Genomic DNA, 22117 nt, shown 5'->3' on the forward strand with positions numbered 1-22117 from the left:
AGGAGAAGAAAGGAGGGGGTTCCATATAAATTTTATTGTAAAGCTTCAAAAATTATCAACCATTGGAACAATATTTGATACAAGAAGATTTTTGAGAACAAAAAAATGGGTATGATTATTAAAAATCACGATCTCCATTCTCCATGATAACAGAATCAGTTTTTAGCATAAATCCAGAACATATTAAGCAAAACCAACCAGATTTTATCAGTTGGATTGTTTGCGTACGATTTATTTGGAACCCTTCTTTTTTTAAGGGCGGAGCTTAAAGAAACAGATTTAAATTATCAGATCTTTATCACAATCAAGATATAGCGGATGCTTATGAATTATGTTATATTTTGATTAAAGCTTAAAGAAACAGATTTAAATTATCAGATCTTTAACAAAATCAAGATATAGCGGATGATTATGAATTACGTTATATTTTGATTTAAAATAATGCCAACAAAACAATAAAAATTTGAATAAATTCTGAAAATATCATTCGATTATGAAAGGTGTAGCAAAGCACACCGGGTCAGCTAGTATTGAATAAATTGTGAAACAGATTTTCTTCAATGGACACAGAAAAAAATGGTTTAGCTCTATGAAACTTTTAAATAGAAGTGATGCTATTCAATTTCGGCTGGTAATCGCTTTAAATTTTAAAAAAAGTTCATGCAGTTCATGGATTCGTTTTATTAATCCTTTTCCAGTATTTTTTGTCAAAAATGTGTCGTTATAAAAAATTACATAAAGTTCTGCAAACCATTATTACCTAAATGTTATTTTAATGCAGTCCGTCGAAAGAAGTTCATCATGGTTCAAATTAAAAGTGGCCCGTTGCTTCAAAAGGTTGCTCACCCCTGGTCTAAAAGTTCTTTTCTTCCAAAAGAGTGATTAGTTGACGGTTCACCATGCGTTCTATTATTTAAGAAGGGCAACAAGTAAGGCTTATGGGTCGAAAGTGATTGGGTTCCGTTTTTAGGTATTGATACTACAAGGCCATATAACAGGAAACCTTCCTTCGGTTAAATGCTGCGATTAGAACTGCTTTAGCTGAAACTGAATCTCGAAATCTCCGAGAAAAAAAACTTTAAAAGATTGAAAGATCGGATCGAAAATAAACCGATTTAATCAATTTTTCCGAGATTAAAGAATCGATCCAAAAATTGAAAGTTCGAATTCAAAAGATCGATCTCGCAAAGATCGATCCAAGAATGACAAACGCTATTCCAGATATAGGAAAGTGGATTTAGAGACACGTTCTCGGCCCTTTGTTTCTGCTCCGCCATCGCTGGTCAAATTCGATGACCTAGTTGTTGCTGCTTACCCGGATTCCGTTCACCGTTTGGGACCCTAATCGTTGGGACATCGTACAACGGAACCTACGTCCGTACATGGATCGTTATGAATAGTTGTTGCTAGATCTTTACCGATTTTTTGTGAAATGATTGTTAAAAGCTTCGCATACTTCGGGTTTTGTCTCGAGATGGATATTATTATTTAACTTCATTTTTTATTTTACACAGCAAAAATTATTTCCTGTAAAATTACGCAAATGTCCTGTAACAAAAAGGAGCAGGACATTTATCGTAATTTTACAGGTCGAAAACTTGATTACGTGACATTTAAGTTTTAGTGTACAACTTTTTTACAGGACAAAAAAATAATAATAAATCCGTTTATTTTCCATCTAAATTTGTTATGATACATACAATCAATTTCTAATATTACATATAATGAGTTCAGTTTACACCTTTCTTCATTAAGTTGTTCTTGAACAGTCTTAGCAAATATTGAGTATTTTTAAAAGTGTTGATTGTAATTCATTGTGTTGATTTTAATTGATGCTTTATAACAAGAGAAACACAACAAACTATAACTACTTAAATAATATCACATTCACTAAATTAAATCCCTTAAAATAGGGAAGCTTGAACTAGCACATCTCTGATTATAATTTGAGCTAAGTCTATCACAGAATTGGTCTAGCATTTCGACATTGTTAAGTACATGAAGATCGTCGGTTCCGTACCATCGAGGAAGATTATGTATAATTTTGAGGCATTTGTTTTGAAAAACTTGTAGCTTTTCTCGATGATACATGGCGCAATTTTACCATACTGGTGAAGCATATGTCAAAGTTGATCGGAATGTAGCTTTGTATAATAGTTTTTTATTACTAAAATCTAGTTTAGATTTCCGATTTATGAAGCAATAGAGCATTTTGAAAAGTTTTTCAGACTTTTCTAAGGTGTACTGTACGTGTTTTTGAAACGTCAGCTTTTTATCAAGGACTAATCCTAAATATTTAACGTCATCTTTCGAAGATATCTCTTGCTCATTTATGTTAAGATTACTTGATGGCAATTTTCTTTTTATTTTTTACAGGGCATTTGCTGTAATAATAAATGAACCTTCGTTAACTTTCAAGGAAAACAATTTAAAATTACAGGTTTTTTTGAAATAGCAGGTGATTTATTTTAAAGGTTGCAGTTTTCAGTGACACGTAATAGTCAAATTTTTTTCTGTGTATTATTAGGATTACTTTTTCCTAAGATTGATTTTATGCCTTTCCAGACTTTGGAGCTTGTTGTGTTGCTGAGCAAATTTTCATAGTAAGAAGCTTTACATTTCTTCTTACGTTGGTCTACCTTCATAGAGATATGTTTTAACATTTCTTGTAAGTGTAAATCTTGGGGATTCCGTTTTAAACGTTTTGAATAATTATTTTTTATTTTGATTAAAGTACATAGATCAAAAGACATCCATGGGCAAAGTTTTCCTTTCAGTTTCAATTCTCGAGCAATTTTCATGGTACATTCCGATACCGGTCTATAGTAAACGGTACATATTTCTTTTAAACGACCCAAACGAAGATTTTGATATCAATGCAATATCTGAAAAAGATAATAATATCTCGTTGAGATGGATTTCAGTAACAATTTTTATCTGCTATCCTGATCAGTGAATACGTTTTTGTTAAAATGAAGAAATTTGTTTATGAAACATGCAAGTAACAGCCCACACGCTCCTTTTTTTAAACTCAAAATTAAGTATGACCGAGGTTCAAAACATAGTTTGATGCTTTTTCCTCCTTGCGATGGTTCAAAACGGAGTTCGAACTACGAACTCAAAACTGATCCCTTTTTCGACCTTATGAACAAAAAAATGAGTTCTCTTCGTTGGGCTGAAAACACTTAGCGAGTGCACTTCGAACCGGAAAGGAACTTCGTAACGGGATGTTCCCCGTTGTCAGCGTAAAATTCTGTTCGTCATCGTCATCATATGGTGAGCGACTTGGAATATCCGGAAACTTCCGGATGTTATTTACTTCCCGTGGGAAGTAACATCCGGAAGTTTCCTTTGCAGTTTTGACTGGGAGTGTCAAAACATCCCACCGCTCTGTAATTGCAATGCAATGTACCGGAACCGGTTTCAAAAAATTTTAACCATCCTTTAATTCCCTGAAAATAAACAGCCCTCGAATAAAAAGGATAAATTTGAGTTCGGCTGCCGAACTTAGTTTTGATTATGCCTACCAGAACTTAGTTTTGCGATTCCCAGTCGATAAATTGACCACAAAATAACTTAATTTTAAGTTTAAAAAAGGAGCGTACACCTGTTGAGATGCTGACTACCCATTATTTAAATAATGATTTCTTACCGCGTGCTGGTGCAGCCATGCTCGAAGTTCCTGGCTGGGGGAAATTTGAATCACAAATTTCTTCAAACCTTGGTTGACTCAGAGTAGAACCGTGCGGAAACTCTGAAATTAAATATAAAAATTAAACCAATTCTTTTGGTAAATTTTGTTGAAATCACTCTTACCGCATACTAGTGCAGCCCTGCTAGAGGGTCCTGACTGAGACAGGTCATAATCCCAAAGTTCCTCGATTCTGAATTGCTCCAATGGTCGACTCAGAGCTGAAGCACTGTACTGAGATTCTGAAATTAAAACAGAAAAGCAAATTAAATCGCGTGAAACTGTAGTACCGATCTGTAGCATTCTGCTCTAAAAACTATAGGAGCGTTTAGTGTATTTTTACCATGGTCTTCCATGCCCGACGTTTCCGGTTGATTATACGCAGCAGAGTTCGCCATCGTCAACTTAAAAGTTTTCGGTGCTATTTTAATTCAATCGATTATCGGTAAAATCGCTAGTGTTCTTGATACGCCAGACGCTAACCGCTAAAAATCAAAGAAAACATGAGGACAAAATTATTTTTTAGACATAAATAAATAATTGTTAAAGTTTTTCTATTTGAATTTCCTTTACTGTTTAAATTTCTATTCTGATTTGTCTCATAACAATAGTTTTTTCCAATTGTAAGTTCAACTGTGTATTCACCAAGGGGTGTTTATCGAGTTTTGACGGGTAGAGTGGTTTTTTGGAGGAGTTGTGTACGAGACACGACCGCAATACGTAGAATTACTTAAGCCTATCTTTTCCACTGTATACATCTCGACAATTGAATTGGATTTTAAAATAACATAGTTTCTTGTGAAGTGTTAAATTGTGTAACATTTATAGATAAAGACGACAGTTCGTAAGATAGTAAAGTGATTGTCAATTTAAATGAAAGTTTCCCTCTAATCAATAGTGGATGGGAGGATAAAGGCTGCAAGATTTTTGAGCAAAATTGAGTATAGAACAATAAGATGTAACATTTAAGCACCCAAAACATAGTTATTCACCCACTGAATTGAAAGCAATACAGTTTTACGAAAATCATAACACGATCGCAATTTACCTGATGCTTTTCTCATTTACAGACTCAATCGAAGTTCATCAACGACTTTTGAGGGAAGCTTCATTCGGAAGTTTTTGTTCCGAAGCGGCTGGTTTTCACATAGAGCCGGAAGCCCTTTTTCATCGGAAGTTTTTTCATGCGATTTCAATTCCGCACCTGGAGCAAGCTGTCATCACGCACCGGAAGCGGACTGCGAGTTTTTTTTTGTGCCGCTCCAGAAACGGACTGCGGGAGTTTTTTGTGCCGCACCAGAAGCAGACTGCGGGAGTTTTTTGTTCCGCACCAGATGCAGACTGCGGAAGGTTTTGTGCCGCACCGGAGGCCGACTGCGGGGTCTTAGTTGCGCACCGGAAGCAGATTGCGGGAAATTCTATTCCGCACCGGAAGCAGACAAGTGCGAATATAGGCAGCGCTATCGGAGCTGAAGTTGCTGAGTGGCAGAGGAGGCCAAGGTGCGCTGGGTGAGGCGCAGATCCACCGTGGAAGCCCAATCTCGCCTAAGAAACTCCAGGAATTTGGCAACACGAGTGGAGCAGCGATTCCGTGATGAACATATCACCGTGCGAGCGAATCATGCATGCAGTAAACATGTAAGTCGATATTCTTGCTACTTTAGTCTTAGGGTGCGAGGTGAAATGCCACTATTGCACACTCAAGTTATCATTGCTCTTATTTTGGCCACAGATAGCGCCATTTTTAGTAAAAGATTCTACACTCGTAACAGGTTGTTGTAATCCATTGTAATCCAAACCAAAGCGCTATTTTCGTTGCCCAGAATGGTGGAGATCATGCAAGGACAAAACACTTTGATATCCGTCATAATTTTATCAAGATGCACTGGAGAAAGGCGAAGTTGCTGTGGACTATATCGGTACAAAGAAGCAAACTGCTGGTGGACTGACCAAGCCACTGAATCGAGAGAAGATACATTTCTTTCAAAGTGCTCTCGGTCTGTTGTATCCAAAACTTTGAGGAGAAGTGAAGAAGTTTTCTGATCAAAGCAATCTGTTAATTTGAATATTGGTTGCTAAGAAAAGTCAAGAGAACTTTTATTATATCTCAGTTTTTGATCGGGTACCCAATCGAGAACATACGCGTTCCATATAGCGGATAAGTTTTTCAATAATTATTTCGGAAACACTATTTCGGAAATTCCGTTTTTGCCCGACGTTCTGTAGAAGATATCACTAACAGACTTGATTTATACGGGGTTAGCTAAATAACCCATAATACTTTGTGAAATTACCGAGAACAAAGTCAAAACTGTTTGTTATCTTCTGTGGTGACCCGAGCAAAAGATAAGCACAATAAAGTTTCGCCGAAACAGAAGAATATTCTTGACGGTTGAGAGCTAATTTCTCACCGTAGTTGGTATGGCGGGGAAGGATCCAGACCCATCAGATTACCGAGATTCACTTCCTCCGTGGATGGCCAATAGAAAAATGACGGTGTCCTCCGCATATTGCTCCTGATGCTGTTAAAAACTAGCCACAATACTCACCTCACTACCATAGCCGCTGATGATTCTAGGAGATGTGAATGCTCATAACGCTGCATGGGGCAGCCACATCACAAGAAGATCCACTCCGGCAGTAAACAGGGGAAACCAACTACTAGAAGTATCTGTAAACCATGGGCTTGTCGTTATTAATGACGGTTCACACACACGCATCGACTCGGCAACAGGCAAAACGCAAGCAATGGATGTCTCTCTTTGCTCAGCAACCCTGTCGCCCAAGTTCACTTGGAACATTCTTGCAGACAACTCTGACAGCGACCACCACCCAATAATTATAAAAAGCTTCGGTAACAGCAACGAGCCATTGCGGTATCGGAAATGGCTTTACAACCAAGCCGACTGGGAAGTTTTTGGAAGATTGACTGACGACAACCTGAAGAAATACTCAAAGCGGACGAGTTCACAGAAAGACTCATCGAAGCGGCAGAAAAAAACAATCCCAAGGACCAGTGGAAGGCCGGGGAAAAAGCAGTTGTCTGGTGGAGTCCAGACATTGAATCGGCTGTCAAAAAACCACGCAAAATGCTCCGATCATTAAGAAGATTAGACGATAATGATCCACGAAAACCTGAAGCACTGGCCCGGTTTCATGAGGCTAGATCAATTTGTCGTAAAATTATAAACAACGCAAAACAAAAGTCATGGGAGGAACTCATAGACAGTATCAACCCGAAAACCCCATCTTCTGAAGTGTGGAACCGTGTTAACCGTCTGCAAGGCAAGCGAAACACTTCCTACATTATCCTTCATCTGACATGTGGAGCGACCAGCGATGGTTCTACTATATGTAACGCGCTAGCAGATGAGTACGAGAAACGGTTTTCGAAATCTAGCAGTCCAAAAAGACTTCAAAATCAAACGTTTACGACAACTGATCAGCCGTTTCTGGAGAAAAACTATAACAAAGACTTCTCTTTGCGTGAGCTATCATGGGCATTAGAACGACGTGGAGGTAGTTCTACAGGCCAGGACAACGTTGGTTATCCTCTGCTACAAAAATTGTCGGAATCAGCCAAACTCGCACTCCTGCAGCTCTACAACAGGATTTGGAATTTGGACATCCGGAGAATTCCCACCATCTTGGCGCCAAGGCATCGTCATTCCAATCCCGAAGCCTGACGGTAATCGCAGCTCGCCAGATGGTTACCGACCCATAACGCTTTTAAGCTGCATGGGGAAGATGGTTGAGCGGATGATCAATCGACGCCTCATCACTGTACTAGAAGACAGACACCGACTAGACCATCGCCAACATGCTTTTCGCGCGGGTCATGGAGTTGACACGCATTTTGCACATTTCGAGACCCTCACCAAGATAAACGAGTCGAAACACTTAGAACTAATCTCTCTCGACATTTCTAAAGCGTTTGACACGACAAATAGGGTTCACATTCTGAATACCTTAAGACAATGGAATGTTAAGGGCCGTTTGCTTAATATTCTGTGTGGTTATCTTGAGAACAGAACCTTTCGAGTATCTGCTAATGGAGCGCTATCGAGCCCACGAATTGCGGAGAATGGTGTTCCCCAAGGATCGACGCTATCCGTTACGTTATTTCTAGTTGCCATGCAACCACTTTTTGAAGTCATCCCCGGGAACTTTGAACGTCCTTCTTTACGCCGACGATGTTCTTTTGATAGCTAAGGGAGAAAACTGGACGATGATTCGCCAACAGCTGAGAGCAGCTGTCAATGCTGTCATCGAATGGACGAGAACTGTAGGTTTCACGATTTCGGCTCCTTGCATGTATGTGAAATAAAGCACCGAAAGCGAGGCAGATCCATCAAACTAAATAGAGAGCCCATACCCCAAGTGAGAAAAATGAGAATCTTGGAGGTGCTCCTAGACTCAAAAATGCAGTTTCGTCAACACTTTTCAACGGTCAAGCAAAGTTGCTCTAGCCAGCAACCCCCCTCTCGATGACGACAACGGCAAACGGAATTGGATTAGCCTACCGGACCTATTGGAAAGAAACAACCCAATGTGCCCAAGGTGTGCTGCTCATGGGAGCGCTAAAACGGTCCCATGCATAAGACCGTGCTTATGAGGTGGAAGGCTGGCGGGTTGTAAATGTGTCAGTCGATAACGGTAGCCTGTGGGGCACCGGGACAAACCCCACAGTATTGCAGTCCTTGCTGCGCTAAAGCAGGGCACTGGCGCAGTCGACCGTATATTTCCCTAGCTACTCGTGGGATTCACTAATGATTCAAAATACTAAAAATAATGATAAGAGGAAGAAGGAGGAGAGTGCGGAGAAGGGTGCAAGCCCTAATCCGTTCGGTGGCAGAAGTCTAAGGCGATCTCCAGCTCGGCAGCTTGCTGTCCAACTGGTAGAAACTCCAGAAGGCTCCATAGCGGAAGAAAGAGGAGAGCCTGTCAGCTCTCCAGAGAAGAAGGAAGTTCCTATGCCAAAGGCAATGAAGGAAGCGATGACAGAAATGAATGCTTTGACTAGCTTGGTTTTGAGCAAGCAAAACATTCATAAGGAGGTCAAGGACAAGCTTGTAAAGGCTATGGCTCTTTTTACAGAGGCAAACAAAGCAGTCCTAGAGATGGTAAGAGCGCTAAATGGCAGCGCTACTAGCAGAGGAACAGAGGCGGAGAAACCCTCTAAGGCGAATGTCAGTCGCCCGAAACGGATCGATGGCTTCGTTCAAACGGTGAGGAATGAGCTTATTACTCCGAGAAGCTCTAAGAGTGTAAAGAGGAAACGAGGGTCGCCCGGTGATCCAAGACCTGGCACCCTAAAGAAGAGGGCCCGAGACCCGATGGTTCGACAGAACCCTGGCCAACTGAAAGGCAAGGACGACAGACCCAATGAGGGAGCGTCCTCCGAATGGCAAACAGTGACGCGTAAACACCGTAAGGAGAGAGCTACGAAAGCAAACCCCAAGCCCAAAAAGCAGCGAAGCCGCGTAAGGGAAAAAGGTGAAGCTATCGTAGTTAAGGCGCCAGAGGGTACGTACGCGGACGTGCTTCGTCAGATGCGGACCGACGACAAGCTTGCTGGACTAGGTGAAAACGTGAGGAGGATCCGTCGTACTCGTTCCTGTGAGATGATCCTCGAGTTGAAACGAAGTTCAGCAACAAAGAGTGCATCCTTCAAGGTGCTGGCGGAGGAAGTTCTAGGCGAGAAGGCGGAGGTGCGTGCGCTATGTCACGAAGTTACCATCCGTATCAAAAACCTCGACGAAATAACGACAGAAGATGAAGTCAGGACAGCGCTAGTTGATCAGTGTAAGATCGGCGAAGATCAGATCTCTATCCGATTGAGACAGGGTCCTCCTAGATCCGGAACACAGGTTGCGATTGTGAGGCTTCCGGTGGTAGCAGCCAACGCAGCACTCGAGTGCAGGCGGCTAAAAGTGGGATGGTCAGTTTGTCAGATAACCATCTCCCAGCAACCAGAGGTATGCTTTCGATGCATGGAGTACGGCCACAAGTCGTTTGACTGCAAGGGAGTTGACAGACGAGGATTATGCTGGGGGTGCGGAGAATCCGGCCACATAGCGACTAGCTGCAGTAAGCCGGCGAAGTGTCTTATCTGCACTGGTGACCATGTAACTGGCAACCCAAGGTGCTCTGCCTACCAAAAGGCGCTAGCAGCGATACCAAGGGCTTGGAAGTAATCCAAATCAACCTCAACCACTGTCACGAAGCACAACAGCTTCTGCGACAGATGGCGGTGGAAGAGAAGCTAGACATTGCGTTAGTAGCAGACCCCTATTTAAGGGCCCTGAATGGCACAAATTGGGTGACCGATAGTGCCAAACTGGCCGCAATAGGGGTGACAGGAAAGTTTCCCATACAAGAAGTGGTCACATCAAATGAAGAAGGCTTTGTGATAGCCAAAGTCAATGGAATCTTCTTCTGTAGCTGCTACGCTCCACCGAGGTGGACCTTGGAGAAGTTTAGCGCTACGATGGATAGGATAGTCGATTTGCTCACAGGCCGAAGCCCCGTTATTATCGCGGGGGATTTCAATGCGTGGGCCCAGGAATGGGGTAGTTCCCATACGAACGCCAAAGGACAGAGTTTACTTGAAGCACTTGCAAGGCTGAATGTGGACCTGGCGAACGTAGGTAATACTAGAACCTACCATAGAGAAGGACGTGAATCGATTATAGATATCACATTTGCTAGTCCCAGATGGACAAGTAATTGGAGGGTGAGCGAAGACTACACTTATAGCGACCACTTTGCGATCCGTTATCGTGATGGTGAAAGTGCACAGTCAGTCAGAGGAGAGGTAATGTCAGGTGAACGACGCTGGAGGACACAACAATTTGACCGGAATGTCTTCGTCGAGGTTTTGAAGTGGGAGCAAAACCTGTCAAACTTGTCGGCGGAAAACCTGACGAAAGTATTCACACGTGCTTGTGACGCAGCAATGACGAGGAGAGTTAATCGTAGAAACCCACATCCACCAGTTTATTGGCGGACTGAGGAAATCGCGAATTTGCGTGCCACCTGCCTTCGCGCTAGACGAAACATGCAGAGAGCACGAACTCAAATGGAGAGAGACGAGCGTAGGCCGCTTTTCAAAAATGCGAAAAGAAACCTATGCAAGGCAATTAAAGAGAGTAAAAAGGCATGTTTAAGGAAACTTTGTCTTGATGCCAATGACCGACCATGGGGCTTGGGCAGATTTAGCTTTCACTGACGCTGGTTTTGTGCTCGGTTTTCCAACTTTTTCCCAAGTTTCACTTGACACAACTGTTATGTCCGATGCGGTGTCGAACTGGAGTTTCACTTTTGTTCCATTGAGCTCGGCTGACAAATATTTTCTTTTATTTTTCACCGTACACAATGCGACACTCACGGTTCTCATGTCGACCTCGAAGTTGTTAACATTCTTTCTCTGCTGACGTCTGGACCTTGATGACCGGCGAGAGCTAGAACAAAAGCCCTCTCGATGACCAAACCGATTGCATTCCGAACATCTGTGGCTTTTAAAAGGGCAATCTCTATTGAAATGCATCTGCCCACAATTCCAGCAGGGACCCGATGGCATTCGTTTGTCTGGAGCAGAGAGTGCTGCTTTATCCGACGTCTGAAATTGTTTGATTTCAGATGGGGCTTGAAACTGCTGCCCTCTTATAGCGTTGACCGAACTACCCTCGATCATTTCCGTATCATGCCGTAAATTGATAAGACGCTGACATTCGGCCGATAGTTTTTCAAGGGTAATCCCACTTGTTTCCTCAAACCGGGTCAGGAGCCGTGTTCGGATTTCTGCGTCGACTTCAGATTTAAGCCCAAAAATAAAGATGAGGCACTTAAATTCATCCTCGGTTATTCTACTGAGCTCAAATTCGACACAACTGCGGTTGATTCGGCAGGCATAGCTTACGTAGTCTTCGGTTGGTCCTTTGGATTCCTGCAAGCAACGATAGCGGCGGCTCAGGATTGATTCTGGAGCTCCGAACAGATTCTTTAATTTTGAGACTGTCTGTTCGAAGGTGAAATCTTTTGCAGTTTGCGGGAGAATGAAACTTGTGTAACGCTCATGTTCCGAAACTCCGAGTTTTCGCACAAGTAGACGCACCTTGGCAGAATCATCCAGCTAAGCCGCGTCCTTGGAAAACAGCTCTTCATACCGTGAGAACCATACAGTGAAGGTTATGTTCTCGTCTAACTGGTACCGGAATTCCTCAACATTGCGCGCTAAAGAGTCGAGTAACCCTGCCGAGCTAGACGGTGTACGCATGTTGTTGATGGCCTCATTCTGCACCTGGAACCTAGCATTTTGCTGCTCCTGGGCTCTTTGCTGTTGCTGGATGAGTAAATTCGTTGCTTGCTGCTGTTGCTGGAGCTGTTGTAGAAGCTGGACTATCAGGACGTCGGTTGACAACGACGGCTGCCCTTGCTGGGTGTGCCCATTGGCAGCGGGTTGTGGTCCATTTGGGTTATTTCCAGCAGCACCGTTCATTTCGTCGTCCAGATCTGACATCGACGAAATCCGACGTTTCCGTGTGGGAGGCGGTATGATGAACGAGTTAACTTTAAACTTCACTCGCGAAACAAAAGCTACCGCGATATCTCGTCGCCACTTTAAGATACCGTGCGGGACGTGATGACCATAATAACGACACAGTATTTAATATACTACTATAAAACTTTATTAGAGACAAATACTTAAAAATCGCAACTGTAGTTAAAAACTGCCTATTCGTCACACGCCGGAAATAGGATTGACGTTTCAGTTGACAGCCGATGGTGCTTCCGCCAAGGGACAGTCTAGCTGTCCTGGTGAGCCAGCTGAGTGCAGAGTTGCCAGTGCTGTTATTGTTTTCCTCAACACACGGGAAAGTGCAGACGCTGCCAAAAGAAGAGACATAGGGCCAAAGATTGTCGTGTCAAGCTTACGTCGGACGGACGAGCTGAAGCTAATGCTGCAAGTGGAGGTAAAGCGATAGCCTTCATGACTGGAAGGAGATTTTCCGAACGAGCGACGGGTGTCGTGACCTTCAAATTGGATTCTGGGGCCACGGACCACCTCGTGAACGTGAAACACTGTTTCGCTGACCTTACGAATCTGAAGGCACCGGTGATCATCAATGTGGCGAAAGATGATCAGTCGCTGATATCCTGGCATCGAGGAACAATTACGGGCGTCAATAAGGAAGGCGTCAAGCTGGTCCTGAAAGATGTGCTGTTTGTTCCTGATCTTCGAGAAAATCTTCTCTCTGTGAAGAAGATGGCGAAGCAAATTTGGACGTTACTTTCAAGAAAACGGAAGCAACTGTGTGGTACGACGGCAAGCTGATCGGAAAATGTCCCGTTCGTGGTGACCTTTAAGAGCTTGATTTGGTCCTCGATACTGTGGCGGCCAACTTGTGTGGAGCTGTGAGCAGTAATCTATGGCACCGTCGACTTGGCCATTTGGGCATCCAGAATTTGCAAGCACTTGTAAGGCACGACATGGTAACATGTTTTTCCGAGGAACCAGGTAAATTGGATTTTTGTTATGTATGTATGTGTTCTTGGAAAGCAGTGCCGAGAACCATTCTCGGGTACAAGAGTCCGTGCTTCATGACCTTTAGAGAGAGTTCACTCCGACGTGTGTGGTCCTATCACACCGGCAGCTTGGGATGGTTCTCGGTACTTTGTCTCGTTAATTGACGATTTCACGAACTTCGCAGTAGTGTATCCCCTCAAGAAGATGAGACTGTAGGCCAGCAACTCCCGGATAATTCTAGCTCAGTCACAGAAGACCCTTTGACTAACCTCAGGGTCGGCCTACGGCTGGGTTATCGGAGGGGAACGCGGACATAAACTAAGGGAACAAACTGTGGATTTTCTACAACCAAAAACAATTAACAATTTAAAAACTTGGACGAGAACAAACACTCTGGTTTCACAAATTTCTTGGCTGTTGGGGAACACACCTGACTCGCACGAACGCCGGGAGAAAAAAGCCCAGAGTCAAAGACCCTTTTTGGCGCGATCCTTCACTCCTTTCCTCCACCTTCTCCATTCTAAATACTTTAGGCGAGTTATTGCACCTTGCATGCAACCTGCGTGCATTCGACCTTGCAACCAGTCTTGGTTGCAGACTTGTTGACGAAGATGCCACACGCCCAACTTAAAACTAACAATTATTGTATTTGTTAAAACCTATCATCTAAACATTTATTTAAAATTTGCCTAATCCTAACTAAATTAACAAATAGAAAAACAACAGTTCGAAACAACAATTAAAACAAAATGGAAAAATTACCTAAGGATTTTGTAACGACGGTTACAAAGAAGTCCGAGGTATTCCAACGGTTCCGAGAATACGAAGCGATGGAACTGTCGCTCTAGGACATTCGATTTCGAAGCTGACTGTGGATCAAGGCAGAGAATATTGCTCCAAAGACCAGCGGGAGTTTTACGTGTCCAAAGGGATCCAGGTTGAGCCAACTGCAGCGTATACACCACAGCAAAATGGTGTGTCAGAACGATTCAATCGAACAATCATCGAGAAGGTTCGTGCGATGTTGTCCGAATCTCAAACTCCGAAGTACCTGTGGAACGAAGCGGTTCTGGCTGCGGTGTACCTAACCAACAGAAGTCCAACGAGTGCTCTATCTTACCAGAAGACCCCTGCGGAAATGTGGACAGGCCACAAGCCAGACCTGAGCAAACTTCGAGTTTTTGGCTGCAAAGCGTATGCTTGGGTGGCGGCGCAACAGAGAAGAAAACTGGACCCGAAAAGCAAACTGGCTGTGATGGTTGGCTATGCTCCAAATGATTACCTTCTGTGGAATCCAGAGAAGAAGGAATTGTTCCTGTCAAGAGATGTCAAGTTTGATGAAAATAGTTTTCCGTTTGCTGCTAAGGTTCCTTGCGAAAGTCCGTCGAGTGTGGTCCCTGTTCAATACGATTTCCAAGCTGAAGAAGTGCGGCCACATGAAAACCCCGTTCAAAGCGAAGAGGTGTCCCCACCGGATCAGAACAGAAGCATCATGACTGACGACGAAGACGATGACGTTGACGAAACCGGAGCACTCCCTTCGCAAACAGACCGTGGTTCGAACCTCGTTATGGTAACCCCGAGGCGCGGCGAACGGGAGCGCAAGCTCCCCGGTAAGTTTAAATACTTTGTTGTTGGAAAACTTTTCACTGCCGCGTAATCCTGTCCTACAGATATTGTTCCAAAAGTTGATGCTGTTGTGGGACAAGATGAGGTCGAACGTTCCATTTCCAATGCTCCTGAGGCGTATAAGGACATTGCTGGGCGAGACGATGAGGTTTTCTGGAGGCAAGCAATCGATGAAGAACTGACGTCCCTGGCTGACAACCACGTGTGGCGGCTGGTAGAACGACCAGTTGGCGTGGTTCAACTCAAATCCAAATGGGTGTTCCAGGTCAAGCAAGACGAAAATGGAAAACCTGTGCGATACAAGGCTCGTTTAGTCGCTAAAGGTTTCCTGCAGAAGGCTGGCGTCGACTACAGCGAAACTTATTCCCCTGTTGATAAGTTGGCGACAATACGAACCGTTCTGGCTGTAGCGGTGCACCGGAAGATGTTCATCAATCAACTCGATGTCAAGACGGCGTTCCTTTACGGTGAACTAGAAAAAGAGGTCTATTTATCCATACCCGATGGAGTCACCGCAAAGCCGAATCTGGTGTGCAAGTTGGAACGGTCACTGTATGGACTCAAGCAAAGCCCACGATGTTGGAATAATAAACTGAATGACATCCTTCTGGTTTTCGGTTTTAAGCGTTCCTGCCATGACTTTTGCTTATATACCCGAAACGACGATCGAGGCCGGGTGGATAACGTCATCTACGTTGACGACCTGCTCATCGTTGGCGATCGTCTGGAGCTGATGAAGCAGATCAAGCTATCACTTTCCAAAAACCTTCAGATGACGGACCTTGGGGAAGTGAACCTCTTTCTCGGAATCAAGATCCGGTATGATCGTTCTGCTGGTTTGATGTCTCTGAGTCAAGAAGTCGCTGTGGATCGTGTGTTGGCGAAATTCGGCATGAAAGATTGCAACGACGTAAAGACACCCATGGAGAAGGCCTGTTTTCTACCAACGAATGAAGGAAATCCGGTCTGTCATCCTTATCGTGAGCTACTTGGAAGTCTCATGTACACAATGCTATGTGTCCGTCCCGATATTGCATTCGCTGTTGCATACTTGGGACGTTTCCAAAGTCAACCTGGCGAAGCACACTGGCAAGCGCTGAAAAGAGTGGTCCGATACATGAAAGGCACGAAGAACCTCAAGCTCCAGTTCAAGCGAGACGAAAAGGCTGAAGTACTGATCGGGTACGCTGATGCGGATTGGGCGTCGGATACTGAAGATAGGAAATCCGTGAGCGGTTATGTCTTCAAGGTATTCGGCAATACGGTGTCCTGGGCCAGTAGGAAGCAACAAACCGTTGCATTATCATCCTGTGAGGCAGAGTATGCAGCCTTAAGCGTAGCTGCTTCCGAAGGACTGTGGCTAAAAGGAATCTTAGAAGATCTGCAGCAAGTTCCCCCCGGTAAACCGTTCAAGATTTTTGAAGACAATCGTGGCTGCATTCCGATGGCCACAAACACCGAGAACAAGCGTGTGAAGCATATTGATGTGAAACACCATTTCTTGCGAGATCATGTGGCACATGGAAGGCTGCAGATCGTACCAATAGGAACAGCAAACCAACTTGCAGATGCGTTCACCAAAGCACTGGAACCTGGACGCTTCTGCAACTTGCGCCCCCCCCCCCCTGGGATTGACCGATTCAGGGCAGGTGTTGGAATAATCGGCAATCGAAGAATGCTGGTTACCGGTCACCTCTATGGAAACGGAAGTTATCTTTAAGGGGGGGGGGGGGATAGGGTCTAACGGGTATAAAAAACACCATTTTCACGTTTTTTTTGTTCTAGAGCTATCATTCAAAAAAATGTATTCAAATTTTTTGCATTATACAAAGCATTGTTAAAAAAACATTTAGTAATTTTTTCGTAGAAAAATATTGAAAAATGAGCCGGCGACGAAGCACTTTCGAGGATGCCTTTTAGAAAACAGGATTTGCGGTGGACACTGTATCTCAGCACAGAATCATCTGAAGTCAAAAAATCAAACTAAAATATTTTTAATACATGTTTTTCTGGACCCCAACGTTTTTATTTAACTTAAAATTTTTGTTATGAAATTTTTGCGGCTGTTTGAAGTAAAAACTACGATTTTTCACGAAAAAATCCGCCATTTTTTATCTGTAAAATCTCCCCAAAGTAAAAAAAAAAGAAAAACGTTGGGGTCTGGTATTTTATATGTAGAAAATATGTTCCAAATTTGAGAAGAATCGGATAAGTAGTTTTCAAATGCCGATGTCCACGGACTTTAAAAATGTGCTTTCGAGAAAAACGCGTTTGAAGTTTCTGCTCTTGCTTTCTTGCAGTATTAGATAGGAGGAGATAAAGGCCTATAATTTCTTCAGTTTTGCTTCAATGGACTTGAAAATTTGACAAAACATTCTTGGAATGTTTTACAATAAGAAAATAAAAAAAATAAAAAAATCGATTTTTTGAAAGTGTTAGACCCTTCCCACCCCCCTTAATAAACAACCGTGAAAATTTTCTCAGTCTACACTAAGCTCTCCGCCAAGCTGCTAATAAATCTTTTCTACTGTTAAATTCTGTTTAACTTATATTAACCAAATATCAAGAATCAAGAGAAATGAACTCAATATGAAAAGTATCGATTTTCTTGTTAATCTCAATAATATTTTATTAACGACTTTAAATAGTACTTCGAACCGTTTAGTTGCGGGTGCACTTGAAGATTTTTTTTGTAAGTTATTTATTTGAAACGGCTCATACCTTGAGGCTTTAAGAGCGGGGGGGTGAAGTATGGTCCTTACGCTTCGCTTTGCGGACCGGGCTAGAGGATTGTCCCTAGCTTTGGGTAAACCTAGAAACACGGGGCCTACCTAGCTTTTCAGTAAACCCTACACTTTACGTTTCGAAACCAGAAAAAAGATTTGGCTAAACATTTGCTCAGCATGTTTCTGAGCAAATATTGTACCGCGAAATGTTGCATATCGCCAAAAAGACAAACCGCGGAAAGACTCATACCGCAAAATATAACATCGCCAAACAAGGCCATTTGCCAAATGGTAAACCGCCAAATCGACCAAACCGCCAAATCGACCAAACCGCCAATTGTCATGCCGCGTTTTAGGTCCTTCTGCCAAATGGTAAACCGCCAAAATAGCATACCGCCAAACACTATACCGCTGATGTGAAAACCGCGGACAGAGGTACAACCCTAGATCATCACTTTTTGAAGAGAAAGGAAATATTTAGAGAAATATGAAAATAAAACTAGTTATAGATGAAGATCAATAGCTTTTAGAAAAAGGTATTTCGAACATGTAATCAATGCATACCGCAGCTAGTACATATCTTACTGGGGTGCGAACGGAGTCTATTGAATTCGCTCTAGCAGCCAGGTAGACCTCACATGACCAAACGATAAAAAGATATTAATATCTTATATAATTTTGTGAATTTATTTTATCGGCTATATCGGTGAAATTTATATTCTTTGAGAAAGAATATTTAAGAATTGAAAGATTATACACGGATAGAAGATTAGAATAAGATGAAAGATGTTGAAAATTGAGCGGAAGGGTAATTTTAATTTGAAAAACTTTTCATCACATTTCTTCGATTTGTTCTTCACGGGCCTACTACCTTGCAGTGGTTGGTACAGATAGAATTGTAGCAACCACCACACAATAGTAGGCCTAGCGTGGTTCGTCCCACAAGCGGAAACTTGCAGTACGAACGAAGCCGATAAAATAATTTCACAAAATAAAGTTACGGTGATTAACTCTTCATTTCAAAAATCTTATATAATTTCATTTTATTTTCTTAGCGGCACATACCGATAAAAATTTTTGGAATGTGATTATATTTTTCGGTTAAAAGTTTCACAGCTATGGGGCCGGACACCTCCTATGGCCGGACAACATTGATTTTTTGAAAACGCAATATCCGAATGATGTTTAAACACCATGAAAATAAAGTATATAGTAGCCTGATATGGTGTTAGAAATATGGTAATCCAATCTGAAAAGGTAAACCAATGATAGGCATCGATACTTTTGCCTATTAGTTCGAAGAGGATCGCCCAAACTTTACATTTACATTGTGGTCAGTTTTTACGGCTCGTCAAATGTGAATTGCACATAAACGTCATCATTGGTTGGTTATCTTTCGACAAAATCTTTCGATCTTCGACCTTTTGCAAAAAAATACGATTTGTCTATGACCGGACACTATAGTGTTCTCTATGACCGGACAAGAAAATATTCAAAATTATAGATGATTTCAACTTGAAACTTTCATTTTTTCATCTGTATAGCACCCTCAAATGGTAAGCTGAAGATAAGGATTCAGTAATAAAACTATTTTTGTCCTCTGAGAAACTTTAAATTTTGCTGTCCGGTCATAGACAATTTTACTCTTGTTTTTTCGAAACAAATGTTGCATTCTGATTTGTCAAAAAAAAAACTTAATGAATGGCTCACAGGACCTAAGCAAGTGATTTCAGCCATTTTGCTACGTTTTGGTGCCATTGGTGACAACTTTGGTGATGTAGGTAATTCGTAGTGTCCGATCATAGACAACACTTTTGGAAATGAGTGAACACTAATATTAAATGTTTTCTCTTACCACATGAATATGTTGTAAATTATTTATTTTGTAATGTAGTTTAATGATCATAATATTGATACTCCTCAAATCAGTAGAGAACCAATATTTAAAAAATCTATTTTTGATGTTATTGATTAAAAACCTAAAGTGTCCGGTAGTAGATAATTTCCCCCTATCACTTTGAACGTAAAGAATAAATTAAATAACTAAGACAGGACGAGTAGTAACTAAACTATTCGTTCAATCGACCTTTGTTTATAAAAATAGCCACTGCCTCCGTGTAGCTGGATAATAAAAGAAAATGCGAAATGTTGAATATATAAGCGTTTTAGTTTATTGGCAGAGGCAATCTAGTTCTCCACAAGTTTCACTCCAACTGCTGTCGTAGTGTCAATAGAGGAAACGAAAATGCTATATAAGCGTCCACTAGCACGGGGCCAAACTTTTGTCTAATAAAAAAAAACATAATCGTCACCCGAGAAGATGCAAATATATGGTTGCTTCATTAGCCCTCATGTTCACCTCACACGCACTGACAACTGTTAAGGGTCACAACCGTCACAACCGCCTGCTTGAGGGTCAAAACTTATGGAACGTCAACTTATTTTTAATCAAAAATATAATTTACTACATTGCTGGTTTTAAACCGCGAGCTATCATGCGCCAAACTGAAGCATTCTGTGATACTTACACTCAAGGGCAATATACTAGAAAAAAAATCAAAAAATCGATTCCACTTGTTGAAGTAAGATTTTAGAAAACACGTTCCTTCGCCTAGGCTTCCGATTGAATAGACAAAAGTTAATGTTATTCTTTTTCTTCTTCCTTCAGGTCGGAGCAATGTTATGAAATTGAACGAAAAAAAATCGAAATAAAACATTTGTCTGACGTTTTATGGAACGGCTGCGTGCATTTTGCAGGATGGCATGGATCAGTACTAAAATATTAGCACAATTTTGCAGGATGACAGCGATCAGTACTAAATATACCAAGAACGTATGCAGGATAGTGTGTATTGTTGGGTTAATTCTTCCTGCAAACAAGCTTATTCCGGGCTTCGCTAAGCGAACGTGTACATTTTTTTAGTCCGATTTAGTACAAATACGTGCCACATGCGGTGACAGCTGCTGGTCATTTTGTTATTGTGATCAATGTTTTGCTACGCATACACACCATCTCACTTTAGTTGGCTGCTTAAATTTTAATACAATAAAAATTTGCTATTCCCGTGATGGATTTTCTGCAACTGGTTGTGCCGGTGGTAGAAACTCAACCCTCTTGTTTTCCTTCAGGTTAACTTTCTTCAATCAACAAAATTTCATAAAGTGACTATTTCCCTTCTTTTCTAGCCTTTCGATGCGGTACGCTGCGAAGGGTGGTCGCTTGGTTTCGTCTGGTTCTCGTAGTTTTGAAAAAAATAATTTTTGGTCGGGAAAAATGATTTTTTAAATTACGGTAGGTACTGTTTTTGAGTAAAACAACAATTTTACAATATCTAACCTAACCAATGGGGATTTTTTGTACGTACAGAAATTCAACAACTACTATCGAGTGATATACGACACCTTTGTGCTTCTGAAATAAAAAAAAAAATCAGTAACTTCTAGTCGATGCAGCCAGCCAGCAATCATCGTGAAAACTTCCGAGTGGTCAATATCAATACTTTTTCGACGGCGGGAATATATCCCAGTTCAGATTACTTGGCCGCTAACATTTCTATATGAACGGAATTTTTTTTCATGGTATGTACCTCGACCTATGTACGTTTCGTTATTCAAACCAGAGCCAAACAACATAATTTTACGCCCAATATCACTAGTGCCGTCGAAGCGAGGTGGCATGACGACGCAAGTCCTTAGGAATTACCCGAACGGATACCTCGGAGGAACGCATATGAGAATCCCTAATAGCTAACTGTACATGTCGAATGAGCTCCCCAAACGGTGCTACTACAAAACCACCTGTCATCCATATCATGGACGACGCTAAATCGCCAATAAGTAGTCAGTGGGAATGTTGTTGAATAAAAAAACTAGATGTCACATAACATCAAAGCAGTCATACAGGAGGCCTACATTGAAGATTCGCGAGGAACAAAGAGCAGCAGGACAATATTGAAACATTGCTCGAAACGCCCTTATTTGGTTTAATCGTCAAGCATATACGGAGCAGGATTTTGGAGTAGTTTACGTAAGTTGAAAAGTTCATTTCACAATAAAATATACCAATTTTAGTTTTTTAATAGGTCATCTTACATTTCCTGTATCGGTTAGATGGGAGCACCGTTGGTTTATTCCGACTGACATGATAATGGCTTCCATACACACCGGTAATAACCACAAAGTACCTTCTGGGACCTATGTTTTGTGTGATCGTCAACAAAAATATGGATTCTGTACTGTCCAGCATTACGAGGTTTTTTGTTGCCAATAACAATTAAATGGCATCTAATGCCATGAATTTAGGTTACACAAAACGATTTATAAGGGTTTATAATGATGATCCTAAACAAGCTGTGGGTAGCTGATGCTGAAAAGGAAATGTAGGTGGAAAGATTAGAGTTAAAAATAAAATGGTCAGCCCTCACCATGTTATAGAACTCCATCCTCAGGTGTTGATTAAATCCTTGGGATGACAACCACATCATGCGAAACCATCTTCAGGGTCCAATGTTAGGATATGGCTTGGTTGTTCGAGTTTTCCTA

General features: G+C 41.9%; 1 protein-coding gene across 1 annotated transcript; it reads right to left on the reverse strand.

Moving 5' to 3' along the window:
• Window positions 1–1979: 1979 nt before the first annotated feature.
• Window positions 1980–20239, reverse strand: LOC129739278 (uncharacterized). Its single transcript, XM_055730703.1, has 5 exons — window positions 20104–20239; window positions 4035–4176; window positions 3817–3933; window positions 3653–3754; window positions 1980–2885 (listed from the first exon to the last, which is right to left on the reverse strand). Exons 2-5 carry the CDS (start codon window positions 4087–4089, stop codon window positions 2821–2823), a joined length of 339 nt encoding a protein of 112 aa, XP_055586678.1. The 5' UTR covers window positions 4090–4176; window positions 20104–20239; the 3' UTR covers window positions 1980–2820.
• Between the last annotated feature and the right edge of the window lie 1878 nt (window positions 20240–22117).

Source organism: Uranotaenia lowii, chromosome 1, assembly GCF_029784155.1.
Source record: "Uranotaenia lowii strain MFRU-FL chromosome 1, ASM2978415v1, whole genome shotgun sequence".
Classification (NCBI taxonomy): domain Eukaryota; kingdom Metazoa; phylum Arthropoda; class Insecta; order Diptera; family Culicidae; genus Uranotaenia; species Uranotaenia lowii.

What these genes read in the sequence shown, in the direction of transcription:
- LOC129739278 (XM_055730703.1), bottom strand. Translation starts at nt 4,089, where the DNA reads ATGGCGAACTCTGCTGCGTATAATCAACCGGAAACGTCGGGCATGGAA. An exon ending in GTCGGGCATGGAAGACCATG is followed by an intron (nt 3,934 to 4,034) that starts GTAAAAATACAC and finishes TTTTAATTTCAG; the next exon opens with AATCTCAGTACAGTGCTTCA. An exon ending in CATGGCTGCACCAGCACGCG is followed by an intron (nt 2,886 to 3,652) that starts GTAAGAAATCAT and finishes TATCTTTTTCAG; the next exon opens with ATATTGCATTGATATCAAAA.